General features: G+C 43.8%; 1 protein-coding gene across 22 annotated transcripts in view; it reads left to right on the top strand.

Moving 5' to 3' along the window:
* OBSCN (obscurin, cytoskeletal calmodulin and titin-interacting RhoGEF) overlaps positions 1-19,629 on the top strand; it is a 187,726-nt gene that overhangs the window by 103,928 nt on the left and 64,169 nt on the right. For 16 of the 22 annotated variants that reach the window (XR_011323776.1, XM_069778342.1, XM_069778336.1 and 13 more), the window contains 11 exons: positions 303-572; positions 1,106-1,372; positions 2,236-2,502; positions 3,367-3,633; positions 4,340-4,612; positions 8,097-8,363; positions 10,439-10,711; positions 12,567-12,839; positions 14,501-14,788; positions 16,250-16,522; positions 17,698-19,053. Coding sequence is in view for 21 of the 22 variants with exons in the window: in XM_069778342.1 (XP_069634443.1) it covers positions 303-572; positions 1,106-1,372; positions 2,236-2,502; positions 3,367-3,633; positions 4,340-4,612; positions 8,097-8,363; positions 10,439-10,711; positions 12,567-12,839; positions 14,501-14,788; positions 16,250-16,522; positions 17,698-19,053 (4,074 nt within the window). In the remaining variant the exon portion in view is untranslated. Of the gene's footprint in view, positions 1-302; positions 573-1,105; positions 1,373-2,235; positions 2,503-3,366; positions 3,639-4,339; positions 4,613-8,096; positions 8,364-10,438; positions 10,712-12,566; positions 12,840-14,500; positions 14,789-16,249; positions 16,523-17,697; positions 19,054-19,629 lie in introns of all 22 variants that reach the window. The other 6 variants (XM_069778335.1, XM_069778337.1, XM_069778339.1 and 3 more) reach the window with 6 other exon arrangements.

Genomic DNA, 19,629 nt, shown 5'->3' with positions numbered 1-19,629 from the left:
ACAATACATAGATTGCATTAGAAATATATAGTATATATTTATTATACACACAATAGAGTATAACATGCATATTTTATAGACTGTCATATAGACGTGCATGATATATATGCACACATTATGCATCTGTAAGAATGCAGCGTTACTACATGCCCATGTAACTACATTTCCATACATTTAATGCTTAGTGCTTTGTAGTCGTTCTTTCAAATAATATGGTACTGTCAAGAAAGCATAAAGAAATGTTTTACCCAGGAGGCATCACTTGAAAGTAGATATCAAATTCTGTTGACCTTTCCATAAAGAACCAGCAGCAGCCATAGTGGAGACGCTGAAGGACGTCACTTTGTATGAAGGAGAAGACGCGGTGTTTGAATGCAGGCTGTCCCGAGAAACCACTCAGGATGCACAGTGGTTCCTGGGGGATGTTCCCCTGCAATCCAATGAAATGAATGAGATCAGAGTCCAAGGGACACGTCACACTTTGATCCTGAGGAAGGTGACACTAGAAGACTGTGGGCCTATCAGTTTCAAGGTCGGGCAGCATACCTCAGCAGCACAGCTAACGGTCCAAGGTGAGCAACCTCCTAGGAAGAGGGATTTAGAAGGTACTGGTAAGCACGGTCAACATTGCTTTAGCTTCTGGAGAGGTGTATTTGGGAGGAGGAGTCCTTGGACATTTGGGGGGATTCTACTAACCTAATTTAGGCATTTATGAGTTAGATATGTACATCTGAGCTAGTTGTTTCAGTTCTTTTTATAGTCCATGGAGTGAAGCAAGCATCCTTTGAAGACCGTCCGACTTATCCTGAAACAAGCAGCTAAGATATGTCAGAATCAATGCTGAAGAATGTCAAGAATATGCTCTGAACTAATCTCCTACTTATGATGGTTTTAGATCATACTTACTCCAAAAAAGGTCCAAAAATTCTGAAAAACCTTTCCATTAAGTTATATAGAATGATTTTAAAAGACAGGCCATGTCAATAACTTATCTTGTTTGTTCCTCTTTGATCTGGTTCAAAACGTAACTCTAGGCACCCAGTTCTGAGCTGGGGACAATGCTGGATTAGGCAGTTGCAGCAGTGTTGGTGTCCTCTCCCCACAGTTGCTCCAGTCAGCTTTGTAAAGGCACTCCACAGCTTGGAGCTGCAGGAGGGTGGCACGGCTCACTTGTCCTGTGAGGTGTCCAAGCCTGATGTCCCGGTGGAATGGAAGAAAGGCACGTCCGTGATCCGCTCCAGCCAGAAGTACAGCATCAAGCAGGAGGGGAACGTGCACACGTTGGTCATTCACGACGTGACCCATCCGGACTCGGGGGAGTACAGCTGCCACGCAGCTGATGGGAAGACCACTGCCAGACTAGAGGTTAAAGGTATGACTTACTCTTCGTTCAGCAGTAGTGAGAGGTGTGCGTGTCAGGTTTTGGAGCTCTCTAGTGCAAGACAGACATCGAGGTGGTGGAGCAAGTGCTGTAAAGGCCACCAAGTTTGTCAGGGGGCTGGAGCAATGGAGCTTAAGGAGAGGCAAAGGCAGCTGGGTTTGTTCAGCCTGAGGGAGAGAAGGTTGAGGGGGGAGCTCGTTGCTGTCTGCAGCTTCCTAATGGGGGTCTACAGAGGAGAGAGAGACAGACTTACCTTGGGGTGCTCAGTAAATAGATGAGACAACAGCTGCAAGCTGCAGCGAGAGAAATTCGTATTAGGAAAAAAAACAACCTTTCACAAAGAAGGGGTGTTCAGACACTGGAACTGGGACCCAGAATGGGGGAAGAATCTCCATCCATGGAGGACCTCTAGAGGTCCCTTCAGCCTTAATTATTCTGTAATTGATCCCTGGCTGCACGTTCTCAAGTTGTTCTTAAAATGGTGCAGCCTCAGGTCTGCAGGTATGTATTCTTTGAGTGCTTTTATCCTGCTCCGTGGTTTTATTTTGGGGATGAAAAACTCTGGGCTTCAGAAATTATTATTTAAGTTAGTTGGGAATTCTTTGGGAAAAGAAGTCTAGGATATAGGAAGAGAAATACAGCTCCTGTAGAACTGAAATTTTTCCTGCTGGTTAACTCCTCTCCCTCCTCCTCCTCTGTCTGGCTTAGACCCAGGCATCCCCACCCCAGCAGGTCTCCTTAGCTAAATGCAGCCAGAATTATGCATGAACTTCACGAACGGCATTATCAGTACCTTAAAAATAAAACATTCCTCCGTTTTCTATTTTTGCACCGTCCCCCCCCCTCCTTTCAAGCCCTGCCCGTGCTTTTCAAGCAGTGGCTGAAAAATGAGGAGGTGGAGGAAGGGGGCACAGCCATGCTGCACTGCGAGCTGACAAAACCCAACGCACCCGTGGAGTGGAGGAAAGGAGATACGGTCCTGCAGCCGAGTGACAAGTACGAGATCCGGCAAGAGGGGACACACGTTGAGCTCTTCATCTATGACGCTGAGGCTCGGGATGCCGGAGATTATACGTGCGACTCGGGGGATCAGCAGACCACCGCGTCGTTGCAAGTCAAAGGTAGGAGAAGCCTTGCTTGAAGGCAGAGAAGTTATGGCTCTGGCTGTTCTCCATAGGGGTGATAAGGAAGTTTTATCGCTGAATTATCTATCATCAACGTCGTATCTGTGAATTACTACTGCCGGAGAGGGTTTGGTCCGCAATCTGTTCTTCAAAGAAGAATCTAGTGCCTTTTAAACCCAGTTCTATTTCTGCAGTTGCAATTTTGATCTCACTGTGAGAGCTGGGAGCAAAAGTGCAGCTGCTGCTAATAGAAGGTATGTACAAGAGCATTTAGAAAACTTTCCTGCTACCTGACAATAAGAAATTGGAGTATTTCACCATACCTAGAACAGGCCCATTTTAAATGGAGCCTGAGCAGCCCAAGATTTGTGGCTCTTTTTCTAGTGGTTATGTTTTGGGATTTTATAGGTTTATTCATTTTATGCTTTTATATACGGATTTTATAGTTTTATTAATTTTAAAGCAACAAGATCATGCTTTTAGATCCCAAGTTTGGCCCCCCAAACCAGCTCCTGCTCAGAGTGCGTGGTTTCAGTGATTAAATGTCCAAATGCTGTGATTGGTACTGTTGTGCCTCTAACTGCTTACACTGAAAATTGGGTGTATGCCTACGCGAAGCCCCTTAGAGCTCCTGTGACCTATGGCAATCCTTTGTGGAGCAGCAGTGGACACCTTCACTGTATCAGCACCTGATTCCCATGAGTGTCTGGCTATGGCACAACTCAAAGTCCTGCTTTGGGCTTGGCATCGCTAGCAGGCAAGCTGTGGTTCAGAAAGAGGGGAACTACCGAGCCGAAGAAGTTGCAAGCAAGTTTCTCACCTCTGAACACTGTCACTGATGCAGTTGCTTCCCCACTGCAGTACTACCCGTGCTGTTTAATGAGGAGCTGAAAAATGTAGAGTCTGAAGAAGGGGGAACTGCTGTCTTGCACTGTGAGATCTCCAAGCCAGACGCCCCCGTTGAGTGGAGAAAAGGAGGGGTGGTCATTCAGCCCAGCGACAAGTACGAGATGAAGCTGAAAGGCAGCATTGCCGAGCTGATCATCCACGGTGTAGAGCCTGATGACTGTGGGGATTATACCTGTAGCACTGGATACGAGATCACCACAGGTTCTGTGTATGTGCAAGGTAAGGTGAAATGTGGTAGAAACAATCTGATTTTGCTGCCTGGAATATATTATTCCAAAATCTTTGGCAGTAACTGGCCAAACTTGTCTCAGATGCAAACAGTTGAAAGTCCATTTGTTTCTTTCCTGATTTCAGTGGAGACATAAACACATTCAGGCTGAGGTTGGACCAATCTTTATAAGTTAAGGTAGTTCAAAGTATTGACTGTACTCTGTACCATAGCAGATGGTGGTACTGAAAAACTGCTGAAAAACTATTTGCTTGGAGCAGTGGTCGTAAAAAAATCCTGAAATTCTTGCTATGACTGATTACAGCTTCTATCATTGTTGATATTCTTATTCCTCTTTTAAAGCACTTTAAGCATTTAAATCTTAAGCTACCTCTCTGCCTCCTACCTCATATGATGTTAGTGCAGATGGTTGCAACACACAGGAGAGCCAGTCATGGCCTGGTCATGGAGTAGAGTTTCCTCCCAATGAAACAGTGTTTGCAGACACACACACTGCACTTGCAAGCGGGTGAAGGACGGAAGGTGGCTTCTAAATCCCTTAAAGAAAATTTTAGCTCTTTTTTCCCTGGAACAGCATTACAAGTTTAACTCTCCTGGACAACTTGCACTGTTGCTTGGGCTGGTTCTGCAAGAAGCGACATGTATTTGTTTATGCTTTTGTTTTCCTTTGGCACCTTCTCTTGCTTTGTTATACAGAAGAAGCAGCAGTCATAGTTTCTGGTTTAAAGAACACAGACGTCTTTGTGGGTGAGTCAGCCACGTTCACCTGTGAGCTCTCGCACCCGGGCGTGAAGAACGTGCAGTGGTGGCTCGATGGATCTCCCCTTCACAACAACTTTGTGACTGAAATCTCTCAGCAGGACGGGATGATCCACACTTTAACCCTAAATGATGTGGCATGCCATGACTCAGGCACTGTCACCTTCAGAGCTGGGTGCCTTATATCTTCAGCTAAATTATTAGTCAAAGGTATTTCGTTGTTAGAAAGAAACACACAGCCACCTCTGGACTTGCTCAGTGTGCTAGCGCTTCTGCCTTCCGGGCTACCCTTACTAAATGTTTTCACAGGTCTTCTGTGTCCTGCAACCCTCCACTTCTGCAAGTCACTCATACTCATGCCAGAATTCTTATAGATACAACCACATGATTTTTTTCAGTGGTTCAGGTGAGGAAGGATTGCAGCGTCAGGGCTGCTTTCACCTGACATCTAAGTAGAGCCCAACACAAACCACTGTGGTATCACCTGATATTTTAGCCCCCGCCTTAACGGTTTTTATAATACCACAAAATATTATGTAGCTGGAAATTCACAAAAATACCACTGTGCTGCTCCATAGCTAGGCTACTGACGCTGAGCTCAGTATGCTCCCAAGACAAGACTTTGGGCTGTTATATCGATGGCTCCAGAGCTCTTCATGGTAACCACATGGTATATGACGTTGGGGTAACACAGTGACAAAATGACCCTCATTGTTTGACTGCCAGAATAGTAATGGTCATCATTGCACCAGCAAATTGTTCTGGTCTGTTGGGTAAATATTTTTCTCATTTGGTAAGGGTAGCCACAAGCTGCAAATAACACTGAGCTCCAGACTTGATAAAGCAAGCTCCTTCACATCCAGCCCTTCTATAGCCATTGGGAAAAGTTGTTATTTTTCAGACAAAAGTAACACTTATTCCTTGCTTGGAAAAGGGATTTGTATATATGGAGACATAAAGGGTTAAGTGTTCTTTATTAAAATCTACCCTCATGCAATAACTGTCTACCATAACAGGAATGATCCACGATATGGAATTGTAGTCAGTGGTTGATGTCTCCTTCTCTGTACAATGTGTCCCTTGTACATTCAGAAAATTTAATTCTCTGCAAAGATAAAATGCCAAATCACTTCTTCCTAATATCAGAATGATGCAGCAACAACGGAGTGTGCAACCCCCCCAAATCACAAGTCCATTTGTATCAATTTTGAGTTTCATGTTTTCAGAGACAGAACCTGGTTCTGAGCTCTCTAGGCAAAGAACTCCAGTGGGCCTAAAACGTAAATTAAAAATAAATACATTGTTAGGTATTCTACTCAGTCAAATAAAGGGCTCCTGAGAAGTTTTCATTTCACAGAATCACAGCATTGCTGATGTTAGAAGGGACCTCTGGAGATCATCTAGTCCAACCCCACAGCTCATGCTAGTACGCATATGTATGCATGTATTTTGTGCTACTATTAAGACAAGATTTCTGAAGGTGAACCTGAACCACAGTAGTATATGACTATAATTGGATTAGGATGAGAAAGGTATTTAAAAAATACCCCAATTACACTGTTCTCAGTAACACTTGATTGAATAGGAAAGTAAAACACTAGTGAAATTCTAACTGTGCTTGTATGAACAGCCAATTTCATGCACTTTATTTTGTCCAGAAATTGAAAATTAGACCTGTCTTCAAACTAGGTGTATTTCAGTCTATCTAGCTATCCATGGCTTGTTCTTCATCAAGGAACAAGTTGTTTCTCTCTGTTCTGTGTGCCCCGTTCTCCTGGTGTAAGGCATGCTTGTAACTGGATATATTCTGTAATAAGTGAGATCTCACGACAGCTTTTCTTGTTGGGCCTTCACAATATCATTGCCCTACAACTACACTCAGTCAGTGGCCCAGTATGACGGCATCTTCACGTACGGGCAGGGGGGAGATGGAAAATGTTGAAGGAGCTGTTGCTGCCTTCTGTCCCCCTTGGTCAGCGTGAGAATTACAGGCCCCAGGGTACACGTTGGCTCCTAAATCCCAAGGAGCTTTCTGCCCTTCTGCATGGGTGAATAGGGCCACCAAGGTCTTAGGGTAGCAGTGGCAAGGAGGAACGGGGCAGTGGAACCAGGACACCTTCCTTCTCCAAGACCACAGGTGACGTTTGCTGTGAGGAGCACATGTTTGCATCTTATGGAAAGGGACAGCAGTGTACGCCCCATCTGCACAGATTCCTTCTTGCTTCTTCAGGCCTGGTGTAACCAAAACATCTCCATGATCTGCCATTGATGCCTTCTCTCCATAAACACATGCAGACACACGGAGTGGTCGAGGGAGCCTTAGGCAGCAGGATCAAGCCTTGCAACAACTTTCCAAAAGACATTTGCAAAACTATCTTTGCTTCCCAAGGTCTGCCAGTAGCATCCCAAATCCTCAACCTGATGCACCAGTTTCAAGAGGAGCATTCCAGACAGAGGTCCAGTGTGGTTTATTCTAGCTGGCTTGTGATCAGAACAATTATTTGAAAGATAAGGACATATATCAGCTTGCTTTGTTATCTTTCTATGTCCCGTTGTAGCCATATAAATTTGGGGGGGGGAGTTGACAGTTGTGCTGAGAAGGATGTTGCAGAGAGACTTCCATTTTCAGACCTCATTGAGATTTTTCTTTTCAGCATAGATATTGCAGTTGTACAAAGTGGGTCCAATTTGCTGTCTCAGGAGGTACTGTTAGCTGCTTTGGAAGCTCACAATATTTTGAGGTTAGATATATCTACTGTGCTCTACAGCTGCCTCCTGAGAAGCAGAACTAGTATTTTAAAAGAAAGACTGGAAGCAAAGCAGCCTCATGGATCTCACCTTCTTCGGAGAAACTGTGTATCCAGCTGCTCCCAGCATCTTACAGGCTCTCAATCTGAAATTGCAATGGCTCATGCTGCATCTTTAGATCATCTGCTGTAAAGGAAACCATGTTATTTTTCCCTGAACTATGTCTCTGCTGCAGAGGAACACACGGTTAAGCAAAACAACAAGTACCTGTCTCCTGTGAAGGGCCCTTTTTTGTTACAGTTGTCCTGGGGCTTTGCTCCTCGCGCTGCCAATGACTCCTCATGCATAGCCATCGCCACCACAGGGCAGGAATGAGTATTTGCATTCGATTATTGCATTTCTTTCCAATGAATGGTTGCAGTTTGCTCATACAAGGAGCCTCCAGTAGAGTTTGTGGCGTTTTCCTATTGCTTATGTGAGGTTGAGTGTTAGAGGGAAGCACTCACGGCAGCCCACCCGTTGCACTCCTCCATCTCAGACCTGCACTCCTGCCACGTTCTGGGACGCAGAAGGGTTTCACATCCAGCGCTTCCTAGCCTAGAGGGTCTCAGCAATGCTGGGAGGAAAACTAAGCCTGGAGGGAATCCCAGCAGATGTTCTGCACAGAAGTTCGTAGTCAGGACTGTTAAAGCACCAGCCTTAATTGCTGGTGGCCCATTTTCCAGTGTGATAGTTATATTCTAATGTACCAGTTTTGCTTCAATCCTGCTTGATGCTGACACCAGCATGGACTAAACTGCTAATCCCTGGTGTGCCCAGCCAGCTCCCTTGCTTGCACTGTCACTCTGCTTGCTCCCCGCAGGCTCTGTGCTTGTCAAAAATCTCTAAGTTGCAATTTCCATGAGGATCCACTAATGCATGTCCTTCCTGACGTGTTGGTTAACAGATCCAACCATTGAAGTGGTCAGTCCCATGCAGGATTTAACTGTTGATGAAGATGGCACAGCAGAGTTCATATGCCAATATTCTAGGCCAGTACACGCCATATGGAAGAAAAATGATCAGGAAATACATGCAGATGGGCAGCGAGTGATTATCGATCAGGACTGGAATGTAAGCATACTAAAAATTAAACCTACGGTACCAGAAGACACTGGCATCTATTCTTGTGAAGCTGAAGGCACTAAAGTGATGGCTGCACTTGATGTTCAAGGTGAGGTCTTCCAGCCAAAGAGGAAGACTATCATGGGTTCAAATAAAAGAGGTGGAAAAATCATGGCAGCACCTCCATAAGTGACACATCATATACCCACTCTTTGGTGTTCACTCCAGTACTGATAACGATGATAAAAATAGTTGGGAGTTAATGGGAATTGAATATGAAACCGCAGCATTTCACTGCAGCTTAGTTCTAATTAATGCTCACTTATTACACCACTTACGCATCATACCTCTTCTACAATGAACGGGAACATCGGTGCAAAGGGATGTGTCCTGCTGAATTATTGTAAAATCGCAGTGTAGTGTTGGCACAAAGGAATCATAAGAGTACTTTTTGCTGTTACAGAGTGGTTTTTACACACAGTATGCCTTAAAACCAGTAGCTAATGGATAGTGTGGAATTCCATTTTATTTTCAGCTAAACTAAGGTAGCTTGGTATTTTTCTTATTTCAAATACTGATCACTCAGGAATTACCTTCTCACTTGGCATCAGCATTTGTGAGGGCCCTGAGAAACAGTAAATAAAAATATTAGCAACAGGTTTAGAATTTTATATTAATGTTTCCTATTTTTTTTCTGCTGTGTACGGAATTACTGGTTTTGGTCACCAGGTGAATTAGTGTGGTCAGCAAAAGCAATGGTTCTGATTTGCTCTCTGAATATTTGTCTTTTGTTAGGCAATTATGCATTCTTCCTTAACCGGAATTGTGAGTACAGAAGAGCAGAGTATTATTTATTATAATATTTTCTACATTGATAAGCACCTTCCATTTTAGGGATTTTAAAAAAGTGATAATTAATATAATCTAAAAGCATCCCAGAGGAGGTAGGACTTGCAATTGGCTGCTTTTCACAGTTAGGGAAACCAGCGCTCCAGAATTGCACAAATAAACAGCTCAGATTTGTTCTAACAAAATTATACATTTTCCAAGGATTTACAAACGCCTCATTGTTCTCCATAAGCATGAATATTATAAAATACAGAATTTTTTTAGTAAATCATGCTTTCTTTTTTGTTGTTGTTGTTTTTAAATAAATTGTTCAGCTTTTTTTTTTGTGTGTGTGTGTGTGTGTGTGCTTAGAACAGTTCCAGATAATGGTTATAGAGATCTAAACAGGAATATTTCAGGGCATTGGTTTATATTATAGATCATGCTGAGCATTTTATGGTATTTGTGTAAACTGTATTTACTCAACCATGTGTTCCCACTGTTCTGCATGTAATTTGTCCATGTAGCTGGTCTAACACAAACAATATTCACATGCACCAGCCCACATTTAATTTTGCATCAGGCTGATTGCTTATGTATAAATGCCCACTGATGCATGACTCTGTGGGCAAATGGAGTGTGTAGATATGTGCATGTTTCTGACCACATAATTCACCACACAGGTATGAGAAAATAAACCTAATACATTATCACAGAGCTTTTGTAATAATTCAGAAATTTACTATTCAAAATACTGTTACTACATTTTTTAACTTTTTGTGTGTTTCCTAGAGGCAGACTTTTTAACTCGGATGACAGTCACTATAGCTTTGCCAGCTATAATACTCTCTCATATTTGCTTTGCATGAAAGGTAGTAAGATTTTTATCACAAGCTGTCAGTGGTTTCACATCTCCCCAGTTATGAGGATAATTGCACTGCCTGGGAGATCTGTGGGAAATGTTTCCTGCTATGAGACAGAAGAAATTTGATTATAATTTATCTTCCTGAGCTATCCCTTCCTATCGACTATTGGCCTGATTCATATAAACACCAGCTTTTTTTTTCTTTATTTGTAAAAATGGAAGTCAGGTTTCTGGAGGAAATCTAGATGAAATGCTAGAGGTCCTAGAGGTTTATCATTATTTTTACTCTCACTACTTAAAGTGTTTTTAAATATAGTATTGTGTTAGAGCGTGGTTGAAATCAACAACTAAACCTACAAGCACAGTTCATCCCATCCACATCCTTTCCATCAGCTTTCCAGCAGTGGGAATCATCCAGTGCTCCGAGGCTTGTTAATATTCAGATATGCATGGCCAAACAATTAATACTGTTCATTGTCCTTCTTTGCTAGCCAAGAACAGCATTCTCCAGGGCTTGGAGAACGTGGAAGCCGTGGAAGGAGGGGAAGCCCTGTTTGAATGCTATCTTTCCAAACCTGAATGCTACAACTACAACTGGCTGATTGACGATGAGCCTGCCAAAACTACAGAAAACACTGAGATGGTTTACTTTGAAAATGGGCGCAGGCACCTTCTGCTGCTGAAGAACCTAACTCCCCAGGACAGCTGCAGGGTGACTTTTACGTGCAGCGATGCGATGACCTCAGCCTTCCTGACGGTGAAAGGTAAGAACTGAAGCACTTGTGCATGGGGAGTCTTGGAAAGGGCAAATGAACCAGGAAAATATGATGAGTAGGAGAGAGGAAAAGTTGCATTTGTTGCTTTTGTTTCACCTAAATCTTCTTCCCACACAACTGTTTTACAATTTCCTTTTTTTTCTTGTTCTGTATGCCATGACATGGATATAAGCAGCATCAGTTGGCAACGAGTTAGCAGCAAATTACTGTCTTACAGTTGTCATTATTCTGATGAATAGGGTTGTGTTTACAGGTGCTTTGAGGCTCTAGAGAAGAGAATTATATCAGCAGCAATATGTCACGCAGGACAGCGTCAAACGCTTTGCACAAGTTCAGGTAGAGCAACTGATGTCATCTGCCTGGACTCGTACAAAGCATTTGACACAGTCTTTCGTGACATCCTTATCTCTAAATTGGCGAGACATGCATTTGATGGATGGGCCACTCGGTGTATAAGGAATTGGCTGGATGGTTGTACTCAAAGAGTTACAGGCAAAGGCTCGATGTCCGAGTGGAGAGCAGTGCCAGTGGCGTTCCTCAGGGGTCGGTATTGGGATCGGTGCTGTTTGGCATCTTTGTCGGTGACATGGACAGTGCGATTGAGCGCACCCTCAACAAGTTTGCTGACGAAACCAAGCTGAGTGGTGCAGTTGACACACCTGAGGGATGGGATGCCATCCGGATGGACCTGGACAGGCTTGAGAGGTGGGCCTGTGCAAAGTTCAACAAGGCCAAGTGCAAGGTGCTGCACATGGGTCAGGACACTCCCAAGCACAAATACAGGCTGGGCAATGAGTGGATTGAGAGCAGCCCTAAGGAGAAGGACTTCGGGGTGTTGGTTGATGAGAAACTCAACATGACCCAGCAATGTGCTCTTGCAGCCCAGAAAACCAACTGTATCCTGGGCTGCATCACCAGCAGAGTGACCAGCAGGTCAAGGGAGGGGATTCTCCCCCTCTACTCCGCTCTCATGAGACCCCACCTGGAGTACTGTATTCAGCCGTGGAGCCCCCAGCATAAGAAGGACATGGACTGTGGAGCAAGTCCAGAGGATGATCAGAGGGCTGGAGCACCTCTCCTATGAAGACAGGCTGAGAGAGTTGGGGTTGTTCAGCCTGGAGAAGAGAAGGCTCTGGGGAGACCTTAGAGCAGCCTTCCAGTACCTAAAGGGGGGCTACAGGAAAGCCAGAGAGAGATTTTTTACAAGGGCATGTAGTGATAGGACAAGGGGTAACTGTTTTAAATGGAAAGAAGGTAGATTTAGATTAGATGTAAGGAAGTTCTTCACTGTGAGGGCGGTGAGGCAGCGGAACAGGTTGCCCAGAGAGGCTGTGGCTGCCCCATCCCTGGGAGTGTTCAAGGCCAGGTTGGATGGGGCTTTGAGCAACCTGGTCTAGAGGAAGGTGTCCCTGCCCATGGCAGGGGGGTTGGAACTAGATGATCTTCAAAGTCTCTTCCAACGCAAACCATTCTATGATTCTATGAACGTTTTCTCTGTACCCTTGTATTTTATGCTATTACTGGAGACCCCTGTGGGGATCAGAGCCCCTTACAGAGTACAAGAACAGCCATCCTCAGTCATAGCATGGTACCTCCATTGTGGTTTTCTGCTACTTGGGAAAGAAAGACATTGCTAGGTTGGGGTTTGCTCCTGAAAGTTTTGGAAAGTTTCAGTCCCCAAAGATACCGTCTGTTCTAGTGACATACGTAACCTCCTTTTTAATGACCTGCTTGGTATCCAAGGCCTGACTGTCCAGAGCTTCAACATAAATATTCACAAAATCTCTCTTGCCTGTATTTGTTTCTGTAGCTGAGGGGTTTGGTTACCTATTTTTACCTATAGGGTGGCGCCTACAGATCTTGCAGCCCCTCACAGATGTTGAAGTCTCTCCAGGAGAGAAAGCTACGTTTAGCTGCGTTCTAAGTGAAGCTGTGCCAATTAATGAAGTTGCCTGGTATAGTAATGACATAGAGATCCAGTCAGATGAGGACTGGGAAGTACAAGCAGATGGAAACAAATACAAACTTATTCTGAAAAAAGCCCAACTGCATCATTCTGGAGAGGTGACCTTTGCTTCCAGGGAAGCAATTGCATCAGCCAAGTTATCTGTGATAGGTAAGTGTCTGTCATTCTAGCCCAGTGGCACTTGAAATCTCAGAATTTGGTATTGAGCTACCACATTGACTTTTCTAATCTTTGTGCTGCTTCTTTTCTCTCTGCCTTGCATGTCCCAAGCTAGTCTTCTTAGTCTGAGGAGATGCTACTGGACAACTTGTTCTTTGACCAGAAATAGCCCACGTCATCAGAAGAAAATTCTATCAGGCTATGGTAGAGATATTCATCAGCTTTCTTGAGCTGCAGTCTTTTGTAAAACGTAACACAGAGTTCAACGGAAATCAGTTTACTCAGAGTTCAACATCACCCTCAGCGCATGTGGATATGGGAGGGAGCTGAACTAGAATGCATATGGAAAAATCATGCAGGGCAGCAGAGAACCCTTTGAAATCTGCTGATCTACTCAAGTGCAGGACAACCAGTTTTCCAGATTAATGAGTTGCATATTGAAATCTTCATATGGATGAGATCCACGAAACACAAACTTTGTACTTCAGAGATACAAGAGTTAATAGCTCTTGAAGTACTTCACAAGTAGAAAAGATGATAGTTCCCTAATTCCCTTGTAGGGCAGGTTAGACCAATGATTCATCAATGTCCATTCCAGCACCCAAGGTCTGGTTCCTTCCCACCCTGGGATAGGTGGGTCACCCAGCAATGGTCATGACAGCACAACCCCAGTGATGGTTATGAGATAATTGCGATGTGTTTTAGCTGTACACTGTAATTGAGATGTTAAAAAGCCATTGATTGACCATCCATTCTTTAAATTATTACAGGTAGTCTGTCTATCTAATGATTTCTGAGAGTTGAGAGATTTCTGATATATTCCAGTCATTTCCACAAAAAAAACCTGGCTGTTGATGGATGTAAAACAACATCTTATTTTGGCATCTTCATTTTAGGAACTGCAAAATACTATCCTCATTGACTCCTCCCATTGATAGGTTTTCTGTATGAAATTTGGCTGAAAATAGAGAAAAGAAACTTTTATGTTATGTTTGTGGTGTCCCAAATTAAAGAACTGGCTGTTGACCTTATTTGCCTCTAATTTGTTGGATTGGTACATCGTGTCAGGTCATTTACTTGGTAAATGCCTTGACCTTGAAGACTAGAAGAATCATGTCTGTCTTCTAAGCCAAAGTGTAAATTAAGTGAGGAACATTTTGCAATGTACTGAGTATGATCATCAGTAGCCAATCTGGATTGAATTACTAGAGTTACACTGTAGTCCAATGATAACTTGATTTCCACTAAGGCCAGACCTGAAATAAATATGATAAAGGCCCAAATGTACTTGAAGTTTTCAGCTAAGTTCCCTGATAATATGGACAGCATAGGGTCATCTTTATTTTGAGCTGGGTGGGACAAAGCAGCATGAAAAAAAAAAATCACAACAAGATGTGATATTAGGTGTGTGAGATGATGGTTGGAAAATGAATGTTTGTCATTAGCAGTGTGGATCAAGGCAGAAAAAGGAAAACTCAATGGTGCCCATGGATGCCGCATGGTCATGGGCATGTACCCACACAACTTTACAGTAAGACAAATATTGAATCTGTTGCGCTTCCTTCTTATTGCTTGTAGAAGGCTCTTGGTTGTTTTAGTATAAAGGATTATTGCTCATGTCGTACATCACGGGACCTCTGTTGTGCCTTCAGCCCACCCCGATCCACCTGAAGAACCAGAAGTTTTAAGTAAGAACAGTCACTCTGTAACTCTGTCTTGGTACAAGCCATTGAGCGACGGTGGTTGTGACATCCTAGGCTACAACGTGGAGAGGAAAATCCCAGGTATTGGCTGGCAGTCCTGCAGCAAGGCCATTATTCAAAACACGGAGTTTGTGGTGGACGATCTCACGCTGGGTGAACCCTACAGATTCCGTGTCTCGGCTATAAACAAAGTTGGGGCGAGTGAGCCGGTGCACTTCCCTCAGACGGTGCGGCTAGGTGAGAATGGAGAGATGCTCCCATGGACGACTGCAAGCTGCTGTAGACCTTGTGTTTCGCATGGCATGCCTGCTTCACCCGTTCCAGGCATCTCCTGGAAGAGTTCACACTGCAACGTCTTTCAGTGCTTTGCTGCCAACGCAATAGAGGAGAAAGAGCTTGGAAAAATTGTTCTGGGCTGCCACAAACAAAACCTGCTGCGTTGTTAGTACTCAACACTGTTTTCTCCAAACCGTATCAAGCTGTCTTGCAGCCTGCACTGCATCCATGTGTTGTCTGGTCACCATGAGTTTCTCTTCTGATGGAATTAGGATGGAATGAGTCAAAAGGCGCATGTTGGAATGCATTTGGGGTAACCAAGACCCTGGTACCAATGCAGTGGGTGGGCAGTGTTGTCTTCTTCACCCATCTTCCTCTCTCATATAATTTGCATATCTTTTACAATAACCCCCACAAAGAAATGCTGGAGGACACAGTACCTTTGCTGTGAAGTCTGTTGGTGAAACTTTGGAAGCTACAGTGGGATGGAAAGCCACTCCCTCAATCTTTCTTTTCTTGCAACTCTTTCTGTGATATCTGAGTGCCCAACAAATTCCTCGAAGTGAGAATAATAATAACAATAAATCCTCTTTTTGCAACATAACAACTGCCAATGTGTCAGCTGGATGCTGATAACTCTGCATATGTCGATTTTGTCTACAACAAACGCAAGGCATTTTGGGCAGCGGTCCCCTCACCCTGATGAAATGTGCAGAGGGGCAGATCACGGTCCGGAGTGTGCTGCTTTTGGGAACTCAGTTGTGTGCTTTACAACCCAGTCAACCTCTCCACGTTTAACGTGTTTGTCTTGACTTCATTTTGAGTATCGCTGTCATACAAACAGCATGCCATTGTCAGGCCTCATTCCAAAGTAAAGAAGATACAGAGAATTTTTATTTTAAAAATTCTTTATGCTTTCTGAGAATTTTTAAACTCTTCCTAAACTAGCATAAATATATAATACATTTTTTACTTTCAAGACTGGGATGAATGCCACTTTTAATAATCTCTTTTCTTTTTTATTCTTTTTATTGTTTCTTTCTTGTCTTACTTCAGAACTTCTTCCTTCTAAACGTTAAGATCTGCTAGAATCTGTAGGACTCTTTGAATGCTGGTGATGGGTAAATGAAGATCAGCAAATAAACACAGGAATGTGAAAAATGCAACCGCTTTTGCATGTATATATTTAAATGGATCTGGATTAACCTCTGGGAGAGCTTGTACAGTTACTTTGGTGTTATCTTTGGAAGTATAAAGTTTGGATGCTTCCCGTGACTTCTTTTTTTCTTTGGTTGTCTACAACAGCCAAAGAATCTATAAATGAAGGATGGGATGCTTGGATAATTTACAGAGTGATCTGGAGTGCCTTAAAGCCAGATTACAATATGTTCTTTGTGTTAATTCACTTTTTTGTAATTACAGAGCCTCCAGTTACAGTCACCCATCCTTTGGTGGGAGGATCAGTCTCAGAAGGGGAGGTGGCTCGCTTGGAGTGCCAATTATCAAGTGAAACTGAAAAGAGAGTGACATGGCTCAAAGGAAAAGAACAAATACAAGCTGGAGGGAGATATGAGATCCTCTCTGATGGAAAAAAGCAGATACTCATTATCCATGCATTTAAACCTGAAGATCAGGACACATACACCTGCATGGTTTCTCCAGAAGTCAAATCTGTTGCCAGCTTGTGTCTTGAAGGTACAGAGAGTGCATTCCTGTGATGTTAAATCACTTCTGCTTATGGACATCCAGGGGCATCTCCACCGCGTGGATTGGAATTCATTTTCTTTTACAAGCTGTGTCTAAAATCCACAAAGAATTGTTATCTTCCTGTTCGGTATTGCCCAGTATGTTTCTGAATCCCTAACAGCTTTGAGCTGCTCAGATAAGATTTTCCTGAGTCCAATATTTAAGATGGGATACAGTTGCCTTACGTGGGTTTCTGGTGCCTTTTGAGATGTCTTAGGCTATCTTCCCTGGCCTTCAGCTACCATTTCAGAAAGTGAAGACTCTTTCATATGTTCTGCATAGTATCTGCCAGTCGCCTGTCCTAGATATCCCAAATGGCTTTGGGTCGTAGTGTTTAGGAAGCTGAATTGTGCCCTATAGGTGGGATTCAGTGGCCCACACACAGGCATGTAGTGCCACTGAGGCACTTCAGGATATCACCCCTGGCCTCCATCTCCTTCTCCAAAGGGACCCAGAGCACTCATAGATCCTGTGTTGTATCTGAGAGCCACATGTAGATGTCACAGACAGCCCGGAGCATCTCAAAAGGCACTGGGCGCTATGCAGAGGCAGATCAATGTGTCCCAGAGGGTGAGTCACAACCTTCAGATGTAGACAAATCTGAACAGGTAGGTACCTCCATGTGAGCTGCGAGTCTCAGCTCCTATTATAGCCAGTGGAGGTCTCTTCAAGACAGTCAGTGAAGCCCTGTCTAGCTGTAAAATAGGATGAGCATGATGGATGAGCATAGGATGACCAGGTTGCACTGACAGTCTTAACTAGATATTCATCAACTGCAATATTTAAAAAGGGCAGACATTTATTTATTGGGTTCAAGTGTGTGAAGGATAAAAAAATTGTTGTTTGGCCATGTTTTAAGTGCCTGTATAGCATCACAGGATAGTTGAGGTTGGAAAGGACTTCTGAAGACAGTGTAGTCCACCCCTCGCATAAAGCAGGGTCACCTAGAACAAGTTGCCCAGGATAACATCCAGTTATATTAAATTCACATTTTGTTCTCAACAGAATGCTTATTTAAATGCCACTGATACTCTTCCGCCCAGACTTTAGAGTGATATTTCCATGTGCTTTCTCAAAGCTTACTCACAGACATTGTCTTTTAACATCAGTTTAATTCCTCTCAGTTCCCACAGTGGCAATGCTAAAAGAGATTGTCCAGGAAGCATCCTCTGCAAGCCAACCAGAAGAGCTCGTGGATGGCCACGTCCAGCCCAGCTTGCCCCCTGAGGCTGCTCAGGAGGGAGATCTTCACCTCCTTTGGGAAGCCCTGGCCAAGAAACGCCGGATGAGCCGGGAGCCCACCTTGGATTCCATCAGCGAGGTGCCTGAAGAGGATGAGAAGCTTCAGAAGTTGAGGAAGGAGGAAGCGGAGATGTCTCACTACTACTCAGAGGAGTACTCCACATGTGATGAGCTGGCTAGGACAGGAGAAGCAGATTTCTCTTTCACAAGCTCAGACGATGAATCTAGGGCTGGGACTCCTTCGCTAGTAAACTACCTCAAGAAAGCCGGGAAGGCAAGCGTCAGTGTGACTAGCAAGGTTCAGTCCATTCCCACAGGCAAATTATGGAAACAGTGGGAGAAATCCAGCGTGGAGACTGTTGTGGCTGCCCCAGCTGCTAAACCAGCTGAACCAGAAGTACCAGATTTAGATGATCCTTCCATGAACAAGGCCGCTGTGAAGATACAAGCTGCTTTCAAAGGCTACAAGGTCAGGAAAGAGATCAAGCAACAAGAGTGCCCAGTGTTTACTGAGACCTTCAAAGATTTCTCTGGTGAGCCTGGAAGCACTCTCCACCTTGAGTGTGTGGCCCACAGCAAAACTGACATGAAAGTCCGTTGGCTGAAAGATGGGGAAGAGCTTTCAGACGGTCGCTACTATCACATAGACAATTACAGTGATGGGACCTGCTCTTTGATTATCACTGGCCTGGAGAGGAAAGATGCAGGTAAATACACCTGTGAGGCATCCAATAAATTTGGCAAGGTTTCACACAGTGCTAAGGTGGTTATTGGCGCTCAGGAACCTCAAGTTCTTCAGGAGGAGAAGCAGGTTAGACAGAGCACTGACAGTGAGACAGAGAGCTCGTCCGGCAGCGAGCTGGATGATGCTTTCCGTAAAGCAGGAAGGAGACTTCACAGACTCTTCAAGGCCAAGATCTCAACAGAGATATCTGATGTGGAGGAAGAGCTTTTTGTCAGTGCAGATGAAGGGGACATAGAGGTGGTTGACCATCAGACGTATCGTGAGGATGACCAGTACATCTACATCAAGTTTGAAATCTTGTCCGAGGCAAAAACTGCTGCCACTCGATTCAGAGAGATGTTTGGTGCTCTGGGAATTCCCGTGGAGATTGACATTTTGGAACAAGGCCCTAAAAAAATTGAATTGCGTATTGGGAAAGCAACACCACCCACCCATGGGAAGTTTGCACCACCAGTAGTGAGACCTCCACCACCTTTGCTGACTACTGATACAGGTAGGTGAAGCAAAGCTGTTTATTCTTTGGAAAAGGCAGCTGGAGCAGGTCATCATGTTATCTTTTCACTCATGAATAACTTCCAAAAAGCCTTTGTTTTTCATTCGATGCAGATAATTTTCTGGAAAATTTGCACTTCTGGAAAAACCAATGAATTTTTAATTCTTTTTCATTTTGAGGGAGAGGAGGGAGGTTAGTGTTGAAGGAGGGGGTTGCAAAGTATTGACTTATCTACAAAGCTGCTTTTCACAATAGAAATGTCCCCTACTACAATGATATGGCAGTAAACGCTATGATTATTATAATACTTAAATAAATGAATCTGTTTTCACAACAGTCCTGAGGCAGACAAGACATTTCAGCAAGGAGAGGAACAGAGGCAATGTCTGGTTTGCAGCTGTAGTATTGCGATGCTTATGGTGTTATGGAATATCTTCATAGTGTTTGTCAGGGAGTTTCTTCTTGACTGTTGTCACAGAGAAAAGAGATCATTCTGCAATTAAAAAAACTAGAAACCAGAAGTCTTCAGGCACTGGGCAGCAGTGCTTTTAAAATACGTCTTTTAACACAACCAAG

This window comes from Haliaeetus albicilla, chromosome 2 (genome assembly GCF_947461875.1).
Source record: "Haliaeetus albicilla chromosome 2, bHalAlb1.1, whole genome shotgun sequence".
Classification (NCBI taxonomy): Eukaryota; Metazoa; Chordata; class Aves; order Accipitriformes; family Accipitridae; genus Haliaeetus; species Haliaeetus albicilla.
The sequence above is the reverse complement of the archived record's forward strand: the minus strand, read 5'-3'. Positions and strand labels throughout refer to the sequence as shown.